Source organism: Phaseolus vulgaris, chromosome 2 (genome assembly GCF_000499845.2).
Source record: "Phaseolus vulgaris cultivar G19833 chromosome 2, P. vulgaris v2.0, whole genome shotgun sequence".
Taxonomy (NCBI): domain Eukaryota; kingdom Viridiplantae; phylum Streptophyta; class Magnoliopsida; order Fabales; family Fabaceae; genus Phaseolus; species Phaseolus vulgaris.
In genome coordinates this window covers 29470210-29493327 of record NC_023758.2, presented here as the reverse complement: position 1 = coordinate 29493327, position 23118 = coordinate 29470210, and the positions used below count along the sequence as shown (strand labels likewise).

The 23118-nt window shown below is 34.7% G+C and overlaps 3 protein-coding genes and 1 long non-coding RNA gene across 4 annotated transcripts; 2 read left to right on the top strand and 2 right to left on the bottom strand.

The window, feature by feature from the left end:
• Positions 1-465: 465 nt before the first annotated feature.
• Positions 466-2449, bottom strand: LOC137811307 (7-deoxyloganetic acid glucosyltransferase-like). Its single transcript, XM_068612996.1, has 2 exons — positions 1843-2449; positions 466-1654 (listed from the first exon to the last, which is right to left on the bottom strand). Exons 1-2 carry the CDS (start codon positions 2354-2356, stop codon positions 714-716), a joined length of 1455 nt encoding a protein of 484 aa, XP_068469097.1. The 5' UTR covers positions 2357-2449; the 3' UTR covers positions 466-713.
• Positions 2450-4319: 1870 nt separating this feature from the next.
• Positions 4320-7645, top strand: LOC137811306 (uncharacterized). The gene is made up of 5 exons (XM_068612994.1): positions 4320-4819; positions 4903-5657; positions 6060-6192; positions 6915-7255; positions 7346-7645. The coding sequence occupies exons 1-5, from the start codon at positions 4496-4498 to the stop codon at positions 7467-7469; spliced, it is 1677 nt and encodes a 558-aa protein (XP_068469095.1). The 5' UTR covers positions 4320-4495; the 3' UTR covers positions 7470-7645.
• An 11728-nt stretch (positions 7646-19373) lies between these two features.
• On the bottom strand, positions 19374-20216 carry LOC137811305 (uncharacterized). Its single transcript, XR_011081048.1, has 2 exons — positions 20052-20216; positions 19374-19941 (listed from the first exon to the last, which is right to left on the bottom strand). It is a non-coding gene; the product is annotated as an uncharacterized lncRNA (long non-coding RNA).
• Positions 20217-20455: 239 nt separating this feature from the next.
• Positions 20456-22103, top strand: LOC137811304 (ABC transporter C family member 13-like). Its single transcript, XM_068612993.1, has 4 exons — positions 20456-20638; positions 21460-21529; positions 21699-21816; positions 21903-22103. Exons 1-4 carry the CDS (start codon positions 20611-20613, stop codon positions 21921-21923), a joined length of 237 nt encoding a protein of 78 aa, XP_068469094.1. The 5' UTR covers positions 20456-20610; the 3' UTR covers positions 21924-22103.
• The last annotated feature ends 1015 nt before the right edge of the window (positions 22104-23118 follow it).

Sequence of the window (23118 nt, the reverse complement as noted above, 5' to 3'; positions counted from 1 at the left end):
AAATTTATCATATATATATATATATATTTATATATATATATATATATAAATTTATCACAAGAATATTGTATACAATTCTAAGAATATAAAACTATAATTTTTCATAAAATATTACAGAAAATTTGACACTTTTTCTTTCTCTCACCCTTCTGTCTTCTGCATGAGGTATCCATACAGGACGTCGCTGTCACTATGAAAAGGAAAAATATATTATAACAAATTCTTTAAAAAGACAATCATTTAATAATGTCTATTAATATAGTAATGATAAAGTCTTTAACATTTCATATTTATTATTATTATTAGCTTGTGATAGATTTACAACACAACAGTAAAAACCATGATACTTTTACATTATTGTTAATTTTCTATATTCACTCTACAACTGTATATATTAATATTCTATTATTATATAATATTTTATTAAAAAAATTGTTAAATGAATATATTTAATGAACAGTGATGTCAAAAGATAAATTTCCTTTTCAATATACTGCCATTAAGATGCACCGTTTCTGCAAAGTTGATATCCAAAGCATCAGAAAGAGTTATACACGCAAAATGAAATAAAGAACCAACCAAATCAAAATGTGACACAACCCCCAAAATAAAAACTGAATTTAGTTGGTGGAAAATGGTAAACGGAATTGATTCTAAAGGATCCCAATTTGGATTTTGTTTTCAAGAAGAAAACTTGATGAATTGTGGCAGTGTTAATTATTTTCCCTGCTGGTTGATTTAATGTACTGAATCAAATCCAGGAGACTGGAGTAAGAGGAACCACCTGGACTCACACTCTTGTGAGCCAACTTAGCCATTGCTTTAGCTGAATTGAGAAACTCCTCCCTCCTATGAACCATGAGATCATTTACCATCTTCTCCACAACATCTCTATCACACACATCTTTCATGTCCAACCCTACTTTCCAAACCTCACTCACAAACCTGCTGTTAATCTGCTGATCTGCAAAGTATGGCCAGCAAATCATGGGCACACCAGCCACCACACTCTCCAAGGTTGAGTTCCACCCACTGTGTGTCAAGAACCCACCAATGGCCTTGTGTTCCAGCACCTCCTCTTGTGGTGCCCACCCTACTATGAACCCCCTCTCTTTAGTCCCTTCCTCCAGCTCAGCCGGTACCCGGTCATTATTGTCTTCTCCCGCCACCATATCAGGCCGAATCACCCACAGGAACCTCTTCTTGCTGTTCACCAATCCGTACCAAAACTCCATGAGCCTCTCCCTTGTGATGGTAGTGATGCTACCGAAGCTGACATATAACACCGATTTCAACGGCTGAGAGTCAAGCCAAGTCAAGCAACTTCTATCCACTTCCCAGAAAGAACTCATGGACGGCGTCGGTTTGGCATCGAATACTCTTTCGGAGTTCAAGTGCGCATGGAGAGGACCAACGGCGAAGACTCGAGGAAACTTGAGACGCATCTGGGACAATAGAGGACCATCTAGATCCTCGAAAGTGTTCAGTATCACTCCTCGGGCTCGAAGCGTTTGATGGCAGTCAAAGACTGTGGATTTTAATGGCTCTACTAGGTTGGATTCTGTTCCTCGGTAGAAACTCGGGAGATCTCGACATCGGAGAATGTTTTCCATGCCCGGGAGAGTGGTTATCACGCGATCCATGTCTTCCTCTCCTTCAATAAGTTTCAATTCAGTTATCATCGTATCAAGCATGATAATTGATAACAAACACACAACTTCTACTCAATAGGTCTAATTTAATCTAAGCTCACATACTATTTTTAGGTTTGATCACTTTCACAAACAAGTACTACTATATCTATCTATCTATTTATCTATATTATAATTTATAGTTTTATACCTCTGATCGGAAGTTGATTGGATTCAAAGAGATTTGGAGCACAGAACAAAGCCCAGAAGCATGAAGCGCTGATGGCGCGAAAATGAATGAGCGGTATCCCAACCTCATCCGCCACGTCAGCGGTGAGGCCTCCAAGGAATCCATCACCAATGAGGCACGTGACCTTGGGCTTTGCAGCAGTTTGGGAGACAAGAATGTCTCTGATGAGAGGTTTTGCGTGCGAGTTCAAGAAAGAATAGAGGTCAGCTAATGCGTTATCGGAACGAGGATGATCATCGGGGAGGCCATCGGAGATAGTCTTGAGTTCGAGGTTCGGGTAGGTTTGTGAAAGAGCCTGGATGTCGGCGAAACGGTGGAGGCGGCGGTGGATGAAATCGGTGGTGAGGAAGGTGACGTGGAAGTGATGCAGAGCTAGAAGCTGCGCCAGCTTCATCATGGAGTTTACGTTGCCTTGCAATGGTCCCGGTAAGAGGACCACGTGGTTTACACCTGCTTCTTCTTCTTCTTCTGCCATACTCTTATCTCTCTCTGCCGATTAAACCGCTAAATCATCTCTATTTATATTCCTCTTTCAAAATTTACCTTCACATCTTTCAAGACAAATAAAACTCCTTTAGACCTCATTTTAACAATATATTAATATTTCAACTTGCAAGACTATAATATTAATTACATATGTTATTTTTATTAATAAGTGTACTAAAATATCACTTCGTATCTTCTTTGTGATCACAAAAATTAAAAAATAGTTTAAGTACATCTCATTACCAATAATGTTGACTAACTATCATAAATTAGTATTGGTAAAAAAAAAAAGACACTACTAGCATTGTTCTAGCAAACCCTATTCCATCACTCACAAAAAATGATCTGAAAGTTTAAAGTATGCTAAACGAACATTAAACTCATGCTTGGAAGTGCATAAAAAAAATTTATATCAATTAAGTAGTGGCTAGACAAAAGAAAATACTAGAATAAGACTATGAATTCAAAAATCATATTTTAACATTATCCCCACTACACCACACAAGTTTAATTATAAATTTTATTGTTTTGTTATTATTATTATACATATAATTATTATTCTGATTATTGTCAAACAAAAAATATTCATATTGTCAAACATCAATACACACAAAAATGAATGTGTCCCAACATTACTGAATCGTCCACCCCTCGTCAATTAATTATGTTTCATTTCGCACAAACTATTTAATGTATCATTGAGCAAAATATTAAATGACTCTCATTTATTTTCATTTATTTTCCTTTTTATGTTCAACATATACTTATTTATTATCGTCTTATATCTCTTATTTTTATCTTGTTTTGATTTGTTTTTAATTTTTTTTATATCTTTTATCTTTATCTTATTTTGTCTTTATTTTATATTTTTTATGTTTTTAGTTATTATTATTTTTTGTCATTCTTTATTTATTTCTGTTTTTTGTTTTTATTTTTATTGTTGCTGTTTTTATTTTCTATATTATTTATTTTTGCATTTTTTTTCTTCTCATTTTTTAAACATTAAGTGTACCATTTGCATTAGTTTTTTTTTAAAATTTTGCATTTAGGGTAAACACTTCAATATTATTTGTGTCCACTACTAATTAATATTATTTGACTTTGTTTTTTTTATAATTATGTCATGTATTTTTTACTTGAAATTAACATGATTATATCATCAATAATGATAAAAATAAATACTAACTTTTGTTTATAGATTCAACTTTTATGTTGTTGTAGAGTTTAATTTTTGATTTTCTTCATTCTTAAAAAAATTAAACTAAACATTTTTATTTTTATTTTTGTAAAAACTTATTTTTTTATTCATTAATTATATTTCTAACTATTTTAAACATTAAAAATATTTATTTTTTTAATGCATTCAAAATTAAAATTATCATTTTTTAATTTTATTTATTTATTTACTTTTGAAATAGTGTTAGATAAGAAAATAAAAACAAAAGAATGTTAAATATGAAAAAAAAAGTACTAGATAGAGAAATAAAAGTATAAATAGTGCTATAAGAGAGAATGTTTTTAGTCTAATCAACTATTTTATATTTAATAGAGTCTCTTGTTTTACGTTTGAGAAACTACTTCTCATTTAAAATTTAAATTTAATAACTATTTTTAAGAAAGGAAAACAGTAAATTATTTAAAAAATAATAATTTTTAATTAATTATAAGAATAATTAGTTATTTAGTAAATATTTTAAGAAATAGAAAATGATTGAAATATTCAAAATTCCATATATCTTTCAATTCTAATCCCTCCCTCCCTAACAAATATTTTAGAAAAAATAGAAAATCACAGAGATAATGTTTATGATAATGATAATGAAATAAAATAAAAAATTGATATAAGATAAAGTAGAAAAAAAATTGAAAGCAGTTGTTAAAGAGGAAAATCTCCTAACTAAATAATATCACATTGTTAATAAATAATAATAATAATAATTTCTAAAGGAACTGTTTAGGAGATGAAATAAATGCATAAAATAACAATGATAATTTATGTTATCTTTTCCTTCACAAAGTGAAACGGGCCAGTCCAGTGTGAGGAAGAGGAGAGTGAGTCCAGAAGAGAAAAGCGTTTGTTTGACCAAAACGAAGGTGTTCCAAACTGAGTTGAGCGGTGGCACCGCCAATGGCTCTGCTGGGGGAGGACGGCCGCGGTTACGAACTGGCACGGAAGCTCGACATTTGCGGTGTGTGGCGAACCTGGCTCGGCGACTCCACCTACGCCGGCTTCGCACCCTTCCTCACTTCCCCTTCCGCCTGGGACTCCTTCATCACCTCCTCCTCTCACGCCCCTCTCCAACTCAGGGTCCGCGCGCTTCTCTTCGACAAAGCCACCGCTTCTCTCTCCCCGAACCCTAACTCCTCTCTCCAACGCCTCAACCCTACCTACCTCCAATTGCACGCCGACGACATCTACTTCACCCTTGGCACTCCCTCGCACGACTCCAAGGTACGTAAAACCCTATCTCTTCTCTTTCGCGCCCTTCTCTTTTAATTCCTTCTCCATATTCACATTTCTTCAATTTCACGCAGAATCAATCTAATAAAACGGCCTCCGCTTCCGGATCCAGGTACATTGAATCTGAATTGCCGGAAACGTGGTACAGTCAGGTGATTGATAAGTACAAGGCTAGTAAGAATTTAGTTTCCGGCGAATCGCGTTCGCCGGCGGAGATGGCTTCGTATCTTACGTACGTTACTAATCATAAGAAACGGCGCCTGGCGTTTAAGGAGGATGTGAATTCGGTTGCGGATCACGCGCTGCAGCCGAACGGTGGTGGTTTAGCTGTTGTTGATGATGGTGATTCCGTTGTTTTTCCCGAGATTGCGTTCGCGTTGAACTGCGTGCCTGATAGCGCGCTTCCGTTGAGTGATAGAGTGGGAAATAGTGGTAACCAGAAGGGGAAGGTGTTTAGTGTTCTTGATACTTTGCCTCCTATTGCAGCGACTAGAAGTTCCGTTATGATGGAGAGGCTCGGGATTAGGCCTGAGCCTGGTAGTGTGGAGCATGGAGGAGGCGTGAGCCGTGGAAAATTTGTAGCTGAGGGAAGTGGGAAGGTTGTTGGCCCCCAGCAGGCAGCAAAATTGTCTCAGAAGGCGGTGGCGCGGATCTTGTTGGGTGTGGGGTTTGAAGGTGCCATGGAAGGTTCGGTCGAGGACTTCTCTGAAATACTGAGCGAACGGATTTGTAAAATAGGAACGAATTTGAAAGTGCTTGCTGATAGTTATAAGAAACAGTGCTCGCTCATTGAGCTTCTGAAGATGTTGCTTAAAACAGTGGGTTTTAGGTGAGTTTTAGACACTTTTCCTGTGTTTAGTTTTACTACTGAATATTTGCTGCATGAATAAATGTGTTAATCTTACTCTGCATTGATATGTTCCCAAGGGGATTGCTCTAAGACTATAGTATTACTTTGTTCATAAACATTCACAAAAATAGAAATCTGCGAGGGAGAGGAAGAGATAAGTGGTTGTGGCACTGTGAACATTTTGGTGGATAGATGCATTGTGGTTGTTTGAGGGTTTTTTAGGCAATAGTTTACCTGATGGCTGAGTCCCCAGCCATACACAACCACATAATAAGGAGAATGAAGACCTAGAGTCTGTTTATAGACTTATTTGCAATGCCTATCATACCCTGATTTTTATTTACCTGGACGCATTTTAACATCTTCTGCTCTTGCTCACAGTAATTTTGCACCATTAGTGGATGTGGTTAAAGATGGCTCCAAGAATAATGTACAACACAGTCAGCAACAAGTTCATGGAATGCAGCCCCAGCTGCAGCAACAACAGCAGAGTTCCCTTCGGCTACCTCAACAAGTATTTACATATACTTCTTTGTCCATTATTTAATGCTGTAAGCCACTTGTATGATGCATGTACATGATCAGGGGGACTTGCAGTGAGACGTAGAGCGAATTTCCTTACTTTGGATCTTAGAGAACCCTGCACTTTTGTAGATGTATTTGGTGCTTCCTCAAAACAGAATTACACCATGCATCATGCTGAACTGTGATTTTATTTTGCTTTCGCCAGTGACCATTATTTATATCATTCGTCAAAAATTATTTTTCTTCACTTTGAATGCTATTTGAATATGAACATTACAAGGTTGCAGTTCACATGCTAATTTAAATCTGTGGCTGCTGCATATTTTGCTCATATCCAATTTATAGTACTGGGTGCTATATTTAATGTATTTTGTTCATATTCTCTTGTTTTGTTTACATTGTTATTACTTTTTTCTTCCTGAGCAGATGGAGATGATGATGATTTGACATTTAGTACTTTTGAGATTTGGAACATGTTAGAAAAATGTATTTGCCCTGCCCTTCCTCAATTATGGTATAATGTGAAGGAAGAGAATTTGTGCTGATTGATTTTTTTTTTTGCCTGTGTCATTTATATGAACTTGTGACTGGTTTGCATCCTATTTGCCTAATTGATTTTGTTCCTCATTCAGAATTTTTCAATATGTTATCTGCTAGATTGATTAATGATTCATGTAATGCAGTATTACCCAATGCATTGTTAATGTGCAGGTTCAAATGCAGAGGCAAATGCATCCACAGATGCAGCAGATGATTCATTCCCAAAATATGGCTTTTCATCAGCAACAGCAAATTGAGAGAATGAGAAGGCGTGCTGCAGCTACTCGCCCTGCTATGGATATGGATAAGGAAAGACCGCTGGTTCAAGTCAAGATTGAAAACCAAGATTTACCAATTGATGGTAATGTCTTCACTTCTAGACATCCCCAAATGCAGTTTAGGCAGCAACAGTCGCAGCAGCAGCAGATTGCTGCAATGTCAAATTTCCATCCTCAATCTGGCACTCAGTTTAGACAGATGAGTTCCTTGCAGATTCCTTCAATGCAGTCGCCGTAAGTTATTTAAAATAAATGAATGCTGCTGTTAGGGTGGCTTTTATGTTATATCTATCTTTACTAAGACTTCATTGTTTGTGTATATAGGAACATTAGCATGGTTAGAGCCCCTCCTGTGAAGGTGGAGGGCTTCTCGGAATTGATGGGTGGGGATTCTACATCGAAGCATGATGTAGACGAAAATAGACTCACTTCTCCCAATGGTAAATAGCCTTTCAGTCAACGGGTGTGTGCATCCCTGGAGATCCTATGAATTTGGTACTGCCTTCATTGTAATACAACTTTTTCTTTGGTTTACTTTGTATAGTCCTATTCTCACTTAGTTTATCCCAGCAGTGCTATCTATCACCATGGATCAAATATATATTACCAAACTGTTGCTCTCGAGTGTGCTGATTTTTGCTAGGGATGTTTTCTATACCTCTGCTTTAATGTTTGTGATTATTTATTTGATCGCGACATAAATTTCAAGCAAATTTTTTCTGCGTTTCATGGAGGGAAAAATATTTCTCGAAAAAGATGGTTAAATAATAATACGATGCTCATGGATCTGTGTTCCTTGAACCAGTTGCAGTTTGATTATTTATTCTGCATATGCAAAATGTTATTTGTATAATAAAATGCGACGCCGCATTGAACAATTAGATGCAGAATTATAATAAACAACACAGATATCAAGCAAGCAACTTAAAACAGGCAAAATGACGTCTGTTCTCAAATATTTTTTTCCCATTTGGTTATCTACTATACTACTAAAATCAATTAAAATTAAAAAAAAAAAATCAAATAATAATAAAATTTTAAAAAATATATTCTCAATTGGTTAGAGAATCTAATTGTCCTATTTTAGTCTAATGATCAAATTATCTTATCAAGCTAAAAGAACCTAGTCATATATATTAAGCCAATAAAAATGTACCTCTTTATAAATTAGAAAAATACAGTTTTTTAAACTCAGTTAATAATGGTAATTTGTTTAACATTTAAAAACAATAATATTATTAGAGGGCATAATTGTATAAATTTTTAAATTGCACCACATAAAAGAAATTCAAGAACGATATGCATAATCAAAATAAGAAGTACAAGTCTTTTAAATAGGAAACAGATCATGTTCAATAAAAATAAGTTCAAATTAGATATATGATAGCAATTGTAAAATATGAATATAAATTAATCATAATTATAAAACTTACATTAAAATGTTTATACAGTGAGAAGTCAATGCCTATGTTCCCAAGGGGATTGCTCTAAGACTACAGTATTACTTTGTTCATAAACATTCACAAAAATAGAAATATGCGAGGAAGAGATAAGTGGTGACAAATTGTGGTACTCTGAACATTTTGGTGGATAGATGTGTTGTGGTTGTTCGAGTGTTTTTTAGGCAATAGTTTCCCTAATGACAGAGTCCCCAGTCACACACAACCACATAATAAGGAGCCACACACAATTACATAATAAGGAGGATGAAAACCTAGAGTCTGTTTATGAACTTATCTGCGATGCCTATCATTACCCTGTTTTATATTTACCCAGACGCATTTTAACATTTTAACATTATAGCTTAAGTTTTAACAAAAGCAACTAATTTCCCAATTCCAGCAGCTATTTATCGAGCAAAATCTTGAAATTTGTAATGCTAGTGATGGAACATATTTGGTGTGGACTGAGCTGCACAATGCAAGAACACTTATAATTCTTGACAATGTTGATCAAGGTGAACAACTTAAGCTGTTCACAGGGAAACTCAGATATACGTAGATGTGTAGGTGAAGGTAGCATAATCATCATAATTTCAAGGGATGAACATATATTAAAGACACATGGAGTGGATGATGTGTATCAAGTTCAGTTGTTGAGTTGGGAAATCGTTGTACACTTGTTTTGTAGAAATGCTTTCTAAGTTAATTATATATTGGACAATTATGAAGAGTTGGCACATGAGGTACTTTCACATGTTCAAGGTCATCCCTTGGAAATTGAAGTAATTGGATCATCTTTGTTTGGTCGAAATGTCTCATAATGGAGAAGTGCATTGGGTAGGCTAAGATATAATAAAGATAGAAATGTTATGAATGTTTTACATATAAGTTTTGATCAGTTGGAAGAAGAAGAAAAAAAAATATTTCTTGATATTGCATGTTTCCTTCATAATCACTTATATTATAATGAAATTTTAAGCATCCATGGATTTGATTATGAAAATGGCATACCATCTCTGATTGAGAAATCTCTCATAACATGTGAACATGTGGATATTTATATACACAGGTTGTTGATAGGTTTAGGACAGAGTATTATTAGAGAAAAATCACCTAAAGAGCCTCTAAAGTGGAGTAGGTCGTGGGATTGCAAAGATTTCGAGAAAGTTATGTTAGACAATGAGGTAAAAATTTGAGTATAAATCTTATATTGTCATTTTTTCTAGAATATGAAAACCCTTTGAAAAGTATAACAATGTTATTCTTTCTCCATAATGTTGTAGGCATCTGAAAATCTTGAAGTCATATATATTGAATGTGATTTGCTTGTGGGGATAGTGAGGGCAGACAGTCTATCGAAAATTAGACACCTTAAGTTGAAGATGTGGAATTTTCAGGCAATCTTAATCATCTTTCGAATGAACTAGCATATCTTAATTGGAGAGAATATCCTTTTAAATGTTTGTCTCAAAGTTTTCAGCCAGAAAAACTAGTTCAGTTATACCTTGTTGGGAGCAGTATTAAACGACTATGGGAAGACACAAAGGTAATGTATATTAATTTTCTATTTTTTTAAAATAAACCAATTAAATGACAAACACTGTCTTTTAGTCTCTTTTTTTATTTAACTAAATAAAGAAAGCCCAAAATTCATTATTAATTTTGTCTTTTATTTGTTAATCACTGTAACCATTGTATAATTTGAAGCTTTTGGATCTCTCTTACTCCAAAGATTTAGTTGAGATGTCAGATGTTAGAGAGGTCCTAAATCTTGAAAAGATAGAACTTAAAGGATGTATAAAGCTCCCAAAAATCAATCCATTGATTGGTCTTTTGAAAAAGCTTGATGTTTTGAATTTGAGAAATTGCAAAAACCTAGTAAGCTTACCCAATACCATATTGGGCTTGAATTATCTTGATTATCTGGATGTCTTTGGATGTTCAAAACTTTGTTTAGTTGAAGCTCCTATTCTTTCCCAATCAACATCCTCTTTTATAAAAAAAAATGTTGTATTCCAGAGCACAAAGAGACTCAGTCAGCTATTTGTTGTTATCCTCTCCTACTTTCCCTTCTTCTCTCACTTGTTTGCGTGAACTCGATCTAAGCTTTTGTAACTTAGTTCGAATCCCTGATGCCATTGGAAAGTTAAGTTGCCTAGAACACCTAAATTTGGAGGGAAACAATTTTACCACACTTCCCAACCTCAATAACCTTTTCAGACTGTATCATTTAAACTTACAACATTGCAAGCGATTCAAACGCTTTCTTGTTCTCCTTTCGCAAACAAACTTTCCCTTAGAAACTTGCTAGCTTCCACTACCATATTTGACCCATGAAGATCTGGTAGGACTAATCCTTTACAACTACCACAAATTAGTTGAGAGGGAACACTGTAGTATCATGATCTTTTCGTGGATGATACATTTTTTTTAGGTGTGCATCCTCCTTCCTTCGTCTTCCTTTCTTTTATTTCTTCAGAAAATAACTACTAACGCATAACTGTGTAATCTTATGAGGCGAGGTGCTCAAGAAACACGTGTAGTCTCAAATTACATCCAAATATTGCATGTGTTACCTTAGGAAGTGAAATGCCTAGGTGGTTCAACAATCAATTTGTGAGCATGGACAATTCAATAAGGATTGATACCTCTTCTGTTATGCATGACGATAATTGGATTGGTGTAATGTGTTGTGCAATATTTCACATGGACATTGAAAGGGACATGACTGGTTATAGATCCATAGATCATAGTGTTAGAATTCCTCTAGTCGATTTGAGAAGCGATCTAGTCATTGATCATTCAGAACATATGTGGCTATTTTATTTGTCTCATCAAGAGTTTGGTGAACGACATTATGATTGCAGTTGGTACACACCTTATAACGGTGTTATTAGTGTGGAATTTACAAAACTGATGATGGACATGGGCAAATTCGAGAAGGGAGAACACCAATATGTTAAGGTGTATGTGAAGAAATATGGGTATTGGTAGGTATATGAGCAAGATCAACAACCATCAAGCTCAGGTACTTAATATTCGTTATATTTTTGTTTTCTTCTTTCGTGTCTTACAAATGCATTTGAGATTTTGATCCATAAAGTTAATGTCCTATGGTACAACATGCAAGGGAGTTACTAACTTCACTATTTAATAAGGTCTCTAATTCCATCAAAGTGCATTTCAATAATAAGATTCTAAATAAAACCAACTAGAAATACTCTTTAAGATCATCATACTGTCACCAGGCTAGGAGTGGAGACTTTCCATGTATGCTCTTCCTCACTTCCTAGATTAATCAACATGTTGAAGAAATCGTTGTACAAAGAGGAAGGTATGTGAGGTATTATCATTATGTCATGAGAGACAAAATCTTACATTTTCAATTACTCGGGTACAGAGGACATATAACATTGCACAAGAATGACTCGTCATCACTTGGTTCATAAAACTCTCATTCTTTTAGTTAGTGTAATAAGATAATATGAAATGAAAAAAGATATAGGAAAGAAGATTTATGTTGTGATTTTTATACTAGTTTTCTCATACACTAGTGCAAAATTAGCAAACGACGAATATTAATAACGACGGATTTTTGGCTATTTGTCGTAAGAAAGATGTGGTGGCAGAGTGGTGAATAAACCAAATTTTATACAACGGTTTTAATTCGAACTATTGCTAAAAATGGTGAAATAAATTAAACAAAGACGATTTTTGAATGGACGGTTGATAAAAAAAATAAAAAGACAATGACTTTTAGATGATCAATTTCTAAAAATTTAGTTTAACTACAAATAGAATGAATTCATTTGATAATTTGAGTAGAAATCACAATTTTTTAGTTTGGTTTAAATGATCAATTTACCAGTTATTTATAACTTACTTCCTAGATTGAGCACCTTGGTTGTGTGCATGTTGCAGGATCAAGGGTAGACATCCCACAGTTCTTTCGAACATCTTTACATAAGTACTCCTTTAAGGCATCTAGCAAAGAAGCTATTTTGCAATTGATGCATTAGAGCACGCAAGGGGGGTAACAGAGGAGGTTAGTCAAAAGGTGAGGAAAAAGTTTAAGGAACACCTAGAGACCTTATGTGTTTCATAACATAACTCTTGTGCAAAAGACCTTTGTGCCTCCCACAAATAGAGTTAGCACAAAAAGAAGTTGTGCCACTGATAATCCATGAGGGGATGACATTGGCTCCATAAGTCAATGCGAATCATATGTGGATGACAATTCTATTTATCGATTGATGGCCTTATGAAATGTCTTTGAACAAGTCACTATGTTACATAATGTGGCTCCTCCCCCCTTATATGGTCAAGTTCATGGTCGAGAAAGATCGCATTAGTGATGTTGCAATTCCTATGTCGACGGCTGAGGTAATTAATGTGACACGAACCTTTTAAACATTTGTAGCTTGGTCTAGACACCTTCTGAAACCTACTGCAGAACCTTCGGTAAGAAAATAATTCTAATTATTAATTTTTATTTATCTATAAATGTACTTGTAGATGTAAGTTAATAAAATTGTTGTTTATTGTGTAGTCAAAGTGTCAAATATCATTGACAACTACTTGTGATATCCCTAACTGATCACATTATTGCATGATTCTGCTCGTTGTACAAGAAGTCACCTGCATATATCAAACAAATTTGTAATTATCAAAAACTTATGTAACAAAAAAAAACATTTTTTTTCACAATAAATGGACCATAACTTTTTGGGAACAAGTTAATTAATTATGTGTTGGTCATTCAACATTACCTTCTAAAGTATACTTCCTCATGCAGTAATAAAGGAGTCAATATTGTCACAATCCCCATCAAAAGAGGATTGAACATTACACAGAAGTGAGGACCTTTGAGTAAGATGAACCATGCTTGGATAAAGAATAATACTGCAAATCCCATAACTCCCAGCATACATTAATTATGTCATTTGCAATATGAAATTTTAATACTTAATTAGTCGATCATTGATATGCATTTAATTCTATAACTTTTCTTTCTAATGTAAAATTAATCATCAACACACTTTCTGCATATAAAGAACAACCAATTTGAAGTAGATAAATTAATCTTCCATGCATGTGGATCTAGTTCCATGAATAGTGTCAATAATGTTGATTGCAATGTTGCCACGAAACACATCCAAGCTGAAAAAGACAAGGGATCAGGATGGCGTGCAGAGGCAGGAACCTAAAGATGAGACCATACAAAGTTATATTTTATGAAAAAAATTACAATATACCACTCAACTTTTCTCAACTTTACAGACATTGATTCAAAATATAAAGGTGTAAGATCATGTAAAATTTTATATTTTACATTGATTTAGAGGGGGAAAATAACTATTTGTACGACAGGTTGTGGAGGTGCAAAGTTCTACCCCCTGTTCAAGTCACTGTTTGGTGGGTGTTGTCAAATAAGATAGCTACTACTAGGGTCAATTTGGAAATGTGTGGGGTTGTGATCAAAAATATGTTGTGTAGTTTGTGTGGGATGGAAGAGGAGAGGAGACGAGTCGTCATTTGTTTTTTGAATGTAAATAGCTTGTCTCGTCTGGAGTCAGTGTTATGCTTGGCTAGGAGTGGTGTTTGTGGATCACAATGACTCATGTTATCATTTCTTACAATTTAAGTTGGGTAGAGCTGCTAAATCGGTTAATGATGTTTGAGAAGGACTTTGGATTGCTATAGTAAGTGAAATTCGGAAGCATAGGAACAAAGTATATTCAAAGGTGGCGTGGTTGATGTTTCAGAAATTGGTCTTGCTCAGTTAAAGGTTAGGTCGTGGGTCATAGTTAAGACAAGACATCTTTATCTTTTTTCTCTTATTCTGATTTGTGTCTTGATCCTTTGGTTTGTATGAGGTTAGTTAATTGATGTTTAGTTTGTATAAATTGTTGATTTACATACAGATTACTACATACGGATTTGAATCCGTATGTAAAATAAGTGTTACATATGGATTTAATTTTTGTATGTGAATAAGCATTACATACGGATTTTTCCATATGTAAACCAAATATGGTTACATACGGATTAATCCGTATATAAAGTCCTTCGAAAATCTATTCCCCAATTCCAGAACCTATTTTTCATCCGCCTCTCCAATATCATTATTTTCTTATACGCTCTCCATTGTCGTGTCGTCATAGAAAGAAGAAAATGAAGTTCAAACCTAGGTTTCCTCTAGTCGGCGCAAGAGCGACAAGCACATTTCACAGCACCGTGAAACACCCTGGCACCCGCGACGAGCGGTGGTGGTGGCGATCGAGCGGAGTAGGTCGCACAGTGGTTGTCGGTTGCGGTTGTGTGTTCGTGCGGTGGTCGTGGATTGTGGTTCGTGAGTCTCCGTGATGGTTGTAGGTTGTGGTTTGTGCGGCAGTTGCGGTTCGTGCGGTGGTCGCAGGTTGCGGTTCGTGCATTCGTGCAGTGATCATGGGTTGTATTAGAATGAGATCAAGGCATAGTAATGCTTCCTGAAGAAAGATGATGAACATTGATCGTGGTGAAAGGTACAACAAGAAAAAGAGGGATTATGAAAACCCTATTGCAGCGATGTATCGCACAGCAAGTGAAGAAGCAAAGAAAAATGTTTCTTATTTCTCATTTATTAAAAGGAGGGTACAAGGATATATATATTACTTAAAGCGGTGTCAAAAGGGAATGGGCTGCCGCTTGGTTATAGTAAGAAGAGCCTAGAATAAAAACTATAACTAAGAAACAGTTACAGTAACTAAAACAGAATAGAAAACAGAACATGTTAGCAGCCCCCCTCAAGCTGGAAGTATATATTTTTCATTCTTAGCTTGGAATGAATGAACTTGAATGTGGTTGGAGGTAAGGGCTTGGTGAAGATGTCTGCTACTTTCATGGTGGATGATATGGGTAGCAGTTTGAGGAGACCAGCAATGACTTTTTCGCGAACAATATGGCAGTCAATTTCTATGTGATTGGTTCGCTCATGGAAAACAAGATTAGATGCAATTTGTATTGCTGAACGGTTGTCACAATATAGAGTAGCAGGCTTGACGTAAGAGACATGAAGGTCCTGAAGGAGATATGTTAGCCATTGTATCTCACTGGTGGTGGTAGCAAGAGCTCTATATTCAGCTTCTGATGAACTCCGAGAGATGGTTTGTTGTTTCTTAGATTTCCAAGAAATAAGTGAATTGCCCAGATAAACCGAGAATCCAGTTATGGATTTTCTTGTGGTGGGACAGGTTGCCCAGTCAGAGTCACTAAAGGACTTTAATTGGACAGTATTAGAGGTGTAGAAGAAAATACTAGATCCAGGAGCAGATTTGAGGTATCTCAGAATTCGAAAAGCTGCTTATTGGTGAGCCTTTGTAGGTGCAGTAATGAATTGACTTAGATTATTAACGTTGAAGGTGATGTTCGGTCTGGTGTTGGTGAGGTATAGAAGACAACCAATGAGTCGCCGGTAGGCAGAGGACTCCGTTTCAGATAGTGGTGTGCCTTCATTCATGGATAGCCGAGAGGTATGAATCATGGGAGTGGGCATAGGTGCGCAGTCAAGCATTCCGGTTTCATGCAAGAGATCCAATGTGTATTTTCTTTGGCTTAGGTGGATCCCTGTACTGTTGCGGGCCACTTCAAGTCCTAAAAAGTATTGTAGGTCCCCAAGATTCTTTATTCGAAAGTGTTCATCCAGTAGTTTGGTAATGTGACAGATTTCCTCAGCATCATTGCCAGTAAGTACGATGTCATCCACATACACAAGAAGAGCAGTAGTGTTAGTGCCATTGTGTTTTAGGAAAAGTGAATGATCGGCATAAGAGATGACATAATTTTGTGAGATTAAAAAGGTGGACAGTTTAGCGTACCATTGTCTCCCTGCTTGCTTGAGGCCATATAGAGATCGGTTCAGTTTGCATACACTAGTTGTGGTGGGCAAGGAAATTCCCGGTGGAGGTTTCATGTATACATCTTCATCAAGGTCTCCATGCAAGAATGCATTATTGACATCAAGCTGTTTGAGATTCCATTGGTGGGCAGCAGCTAGTGCAAGCAATAGCCGAAGAGTGGTTAGCTTTACAACTGGAGCAAAAGTGTTTAAGAAATCCAATCCTTCAAGTTGGGTGTAGCCTTTTGCAACCAAGCGGGCTTTGTATCTTTCGATAGTGCCATCAGAATGTTGTTTGATTTTGTATATCCATCGACATCCAATGGCCTTCTTTCCAGGGGGAAGAGAGGCGATGGTCCAAGTATGGTTTTCCTCTAAGGCATTCAGTTCTTCTTGCATAACATGCTTCCAACATAAGTGTTTAGAGGCTTCCTCATAGGTTTTTGGCTCCATGTTAGATGAAATAGAAAGAACAAAAAATTTAAACTTTGGAGATAGAGATTGATAAGAAATGAACTTAGAGATGGGATATTTTGTACTTACGTTTTTTGTTGCTACAGAAGCTGTGTGAAAGTCTTCCAGATAAGCTGGAATTTTTCTTTGTCGCATAGATCTTCTAGGTGGTGTGGCCGTTATTTCTTTAATATCATCAATGTTCTCAGTGAGATGCTCTTCAGATACACCAGCGGTGATTTCATTGGTGGTATGGTCAGTGCCATGGTTCTCATCAGCAATATCAATTTTGTTGTTGGTATGGTCAGCCACATGGTTCTCATCAACAGTATCAATGTTTACAGTTCCAACAGTATAATTTTCAATAGTAAGATCATTTACATTGTCATAGTTAGAAGGAATAGGGAGAGATAAAATGTTTGGACCATTATGAACATCATTTATTTTGTAGGGAAAGATATTTTCATGAAATACTACATGTCTAGAGATTTCAAATTTAGAAAAAGGAAACCTTTAATGTTAGGTTGAAAACCTAAAAAAATGCCAGCAATAGAGCGATCATCAAATTTTTTTCGGTTAGCAATTATAGTGCTAGAGTAGCACAAACAGCCAAAGACACGTAAGACAAAGATATCACACAATTTTGTATGTAGTTTTTCATAAGGTGTTTTATTATTTAAAAGAGGAGTAGGAGTACAATTTATCAAAAACACGACATGAAGGATAGCAAAATTCCAAAACAAAGGTGGTAAGTTTGCTTGAAAGAGTAAAGCACGAGTCACATTAAGAATGTGTTGATGTTTTCTTTCAGCTATACCATTTTGCTCTAGGGTTTCAACACAAGTAGTGTGATGCATAATGCCTTTTGAAGAGAAATAGTTTTTCATGACAAATTCAACATCATTATCGGTTCTTATTATTTTGATATTGTTTTGAAATTGATTTTCAGCATAAGCAATAAATTTGACAATATGAGTTCTGGTTTCAGATTTATTATTCATGGGGATAATCCATGTAAAGCGAGAAAAATCATCTACAACGGTTAAAAAGTATTTATGACCATGCATAGAGGAAATAGAGCAGGGACCCCAAATGTCCATATGTAACAATTCAAAATTTTGAGTAGCCCGAGTATCACTTAAAGCAAAAGGAAGTTTCTTTTGTTTTGCACGGTGGCAAGTATCACATACAACAGTTTTATGAAATGAAACATAAGGGTATTGAGAACTCAAAACACCTAATCTTTCATCAGAAAAATGCCCCATTCTATAATGCCATGCATAGAGGAAATAGAGCAGGGACCCCAAATGTCCATATGTAACAATTCAAAATTTTGAGTAGCCCGAGTATCACTTAAAGCAAAAGGAAGTTTCTTTTGTTTTGCACGGTGGCAAGTATCACATACAACAGTTTTATGAAATGAAACATAAGGGTATTGAGAACTCAAAACACCTAATCTTTCATCAGAAAAATGCCCCATTCTATAATGCCAAAGATTAAAGTTTTTATCAGGACAGCTGATGGAAGAGACAATAGTTTTGGCAGCAGTATCATAGAAAGTAGCAGAGTCAAAAACATATAATCCAGCGATGACATTAGCTATACCAATCCTCTCGCTGGTTACAATGTCCTATATAACACATTCATTGGAGGAAAAAATTAATCTACAATTGAGATTAGAAGAAATTTTTGAAACAGAAATAAGATTGAAGGAAAATTGAGGAACATATAGGACATTACTGAGGTGAAGTTTGCAGTTCAAAACAACAGTTCCAGAGTAATTTGCAAACACTTTGTTACCATTGGGTAGATTGATCAAAACAGGTTTAATGCATTTATAAGAGACAAAATTAGCAAGGGAGATGCAAATGTGATCAGTGGCTCCTGAGTCTAAGATCCAACAACTTTTTAGGTATTGTAAATTATTACAAGAAAGAAGTTTACTAGTTGAAGACGGGTCAACCACCTTGTGACTATAATCAGCCGAGAAAGATTCTATTTGGTTCACCTGTGCTTGACCCACATTACTAGTTTCAACATTGTTTTGACTCTGTTTGAAGAGATCAACAAGAATCTGATACTGCACTGGGGTGAGTTGAACGTTCCCATTATCCTGTTCTTGTTGGCATTTCTCAGAAGAAAAAAAACAGTGTTAGTAGCAACAATACTATGGACTTGAGTGGGTTTACCATTAAAAGATTTGTATCCAGGGGGATAACCATGCTTTTTGTAACAATTTTCAATCGTATAACCACTCATTCTACAATGAGTACAAATCTTTCTATTATTGTTGCTTTTATAAGTCCTTTTTTCTTTGTTGGGAAAACCATTCTTCTTATAACAAACATTCTCGGTGTGCCCCACTTTACCGCAGAAATTACAAGTAACAGAAGTGATGCTAGAATTACGATTAGAACTAACACTATTGACATTGGCGATCAACGAATTATTGATCAATTGGCGTTCTTGTTGCACCACAAGAGAGAAAATTTTGGTGATAGGCGGTATGGGTTCCAAAGAAGAACATGAGACTTTATATTATGATATTGATCATTTAGCCCTTGTAAAAATTGCATAACCCTATCTTCAAGTTTTCTTTGATTGATAATAGTCATAACAGAACAAGAACAAGTTATCTTGCAAGTGCAAACAGGATTAGGCCTAAAATTCTCGATTTCATCCCAGATAACTCTAAGCTTGGTAAAATACTCAGTTACAGATTGATCCCCTTAACACAGGGTGGCAACATTGATCCCCTTGACACAGGGTGGCAACATCCATTTGTAAATCAGAAATTCTAAAAAGATCCCCTTGTGAATACCTAGTTTTTAAATCGTTCCAGATATCTATGGCTAAGTCCATCCAAATAATGTTTTGCCTAATAGGGACCGAGACAAAATGTACTAACCAAGAAACAACCATGTTGTTACAACGTTTCCATGCCGACCAGTTTGGGTGATTTGCAGCAGGGCATGGATGCGTCCCAAGGATAAAATCGATTTTGTTTTTCGCGCTCGGTGTTGTCATCATCGATCGACTCCAAGAGTGATAGTTGGTAGAATTTAGGATTGGCGATACCAAGGAAATCGCTGGGTTTTTGTTTGGATGTAGAGAGAGGTAGGTCTGGTCGGATCGTTCCTCTCCCATAACTGAAAAGAAGAACAAGAAGAATGAAAAAGATGAACAAGAAGAAACTGTAGAAGAAAAGAACAAATATCATAGAACGCAACAAAGCTCTTCAATTGAAGAGCTCTAATACCATATTAGAATGAGATCAAGGCATAGTAAGGCTTCCTAAAGAAAGATGATGAACAACAGTGATCGTGGTGAAAGGTAAGCAAGAAAAAGAGAGATTATGAAAACCCTATTGTACCGATGTATCGCACAGCAAGTGAAGAAGCAAAGAAAAATGTTTCTTATTATTAAAAGGAGGGTACAAGGATATATATATATATATATATATATATATATATATATATATATATATATTACTTAAAGCAGTGCCAAAAGGGAATGGGCTGCCGCTTGGTTACAATAAGAAGAGCCTAGAATAAAAACTATAACTAAGAAACAGTTACAGTAACTAAAACAGAATAGAAAAAAACATAAAAAACTGAACATGTTAACAGGTTGCAGGTCGACGGTGGTCCCGGTGGTGTGGAATTAGGGTTGCATTGTGATTTAGGTTATTAGGGTTCTGTCTGGTTTATTGGCATTTTTAATTTGTTTGATATTTTTGTGAGACCTAGTTTTTGCGTTGAGATTTTTATGGAATTTTCCCCTCTGCAGATTGAAGAAAAGTTCGTTTTCAAATTCCAATGATCTTACCTCCTATGCACTTACTTGGTTCGTATTTTCTTTCCTTAAACTGATATGTGTATAAGCTACTTTAGTGTTTCACTGAACCTGCTGAGATTTAGCTGTATGGGATAATATTGGGTTTTACATAAGATATATTTGATAGAGTTTATGCTAACCCGAAAACATCTTCTGTAACTTACATTTGATATGAAGTCGTTGCTGTTAATATTTAATGATGTAATTTGTATAGATCTTAAGCATTAAGTTTTGTTTTTTAGCCTGCCTCTACAAATTGGAGTGGCTCTGTTTCTTTTGTATACTCAAGTCAAATTTGCATTTGTATCTGGATTAGCAATAACTATTTTATTGATACCAGATAGAAATATCACTTAGAATTTTGTGTGTGACAATAAGCCGCACTTGTTATATTACAACCCATGTTTAATCCTTTTTCACCTGCTTGAGTTCATCATGGCGAATATCAGTTGGAATGGATTTGCATAGAAGTTTGTATCTATAAATAAATTTGTTTCTTAAATTCAAACAAGATTTTTTTCTTAAATGTTATCAATAACTGAAATTAGAGAGAAGTTTTTATTTTATACTGTATCAATAACATTTGATTTAAGTTGTACTTTCAGGGATGTTTGTCTGCTATCTGTTTTGATTTAACATGTATCTTAGGGCATATCCAGTTTTAAGGTATAAAAATATTGTTTTTATTTTGAATAAACTGTTTCTTTTATACGAAACAAGTCTTAAGGTGAAGAAATTGGTTGTGCTACGTATATTGTCTCTAATGGTTGAAGTTCATTAATCAATTTAAAAAATTAATGTTTGTTTTATTACTCAATTTTAATCTTCAGTGAATAAATGGATAACGCAATTGATTGCAAGTGCTACTGAGCAGATGATGATGAAGGAGAAAGATGAAAGGTAACCATAAATAAATTGATTAATTTGGTAGAAAGTTTGCAAAGATAAGTCATACTTTGACTTTCATATTTTCATTAATTCATTTGGTCACTTCCCTTCTCATTTTACTGAAACGATGAATATGAATTCGTGCACATTTGCAATACTAAAATTTATGATTTTCTTATAGGATTCGTAAGACAAGAGAACTTTTGACTTATATTCGCACTTTGAAGATGTATGGATGGGAACTTCTTTTTTCTAGTTGGTTGATGGATACAAGATCTTTGGAAGTCAAACACTTAGCTGTAAGAATTTATATTCTGATCTTATTTATTTATGGATAAAACTGTAAGCATTATTTATGGATAATTAGTGTGGATTTTCCATGTAGATGAGAACTTGCCTCCTTTAGATAAGATAGCTCTTGGGACAGCACATGGTCTTCACTACTTACACAAAGACTGCAAGAGGAGGATAATTCATAGGGACATCAAGTCCCCAAACATTTTGTGTTAACAGATCTTGAACAAAGGTTCTTCAATTTGTACTCTACTTGTGTTCATTAGTTCAATTTGTACTCTACTTCTGTTTAAGGTCTATTTATTCAATAATTTATTGCAGTGCCATATTGTACTTCGTTATATAAATATTTAAGAGTTATTTAACTAATTTTAAGCAGTATTAAAAATATTTTATTTAGTTAATAACGTTAAATTTATGATTTTAAAAGAAATATATTTTACTTCCTTATATAAATATTTAAGAGTCATTTAACTAATTTAAACGTATTAAAAATATTTTATTTAGTTAATAATGTTAAATTTATAGTTTTTATAAAAATATATTTAAAATTATTAAGACCCGTAACTTTACCGTTTTTACTTCATTGTTTCTTAATTCTCATAAAAGAAAAAGTGAATTTTATTTTACTTTTATATAGTATTTAAGTAATTAAGGATAATGTGATATAATATAAAAAAAGAAATAGACATAAATAAATATAAACAAATATGTTCAGGCATGGAAAAAAAGTTTTTAATACTAAAAAAAATTTACATACAAAAATTTTCATATAAATCTAACAGGCAATTACATAAGGATTTTTTTCAATCGATGTAATCAAATTTTACATACGGATTTTACTTCTTACATACGAATTTGTGTTGTAGGTAATACTAAAATTTCTTGTAGTAGAGTTAGTTTCATACTTTGCTGTTTACAAAAATATTGATTTTGTTGATTGAGAATTTGTTGAGTATGATAGTGAGAGGTTTATTATTATGTTTTAAATTTGTAACACTCGTTCATATTAATTTATTCTTATCGATAGAAAAATGCATTATAATATTATCAAATACATGAACTTCAACTCTTATATTTAAAAAGTACCATCAAAAGGAGCCAGATGGACCAAGCACACAGCAGCATTTAGAAGCTTTGGACCCTTCAACAAAGCTATGGACACTGCTCCACTCACACATAACTGTTTCTAATATCTTCCCTATAGATCTCCAGCTTCAAATATTCACTTTCTCCATTCTAGTTTCATGTTAATTTCGAAGTCAAAGAAAGGAAAAAACTAACACATTTCCATTTCAAAGTCAAAT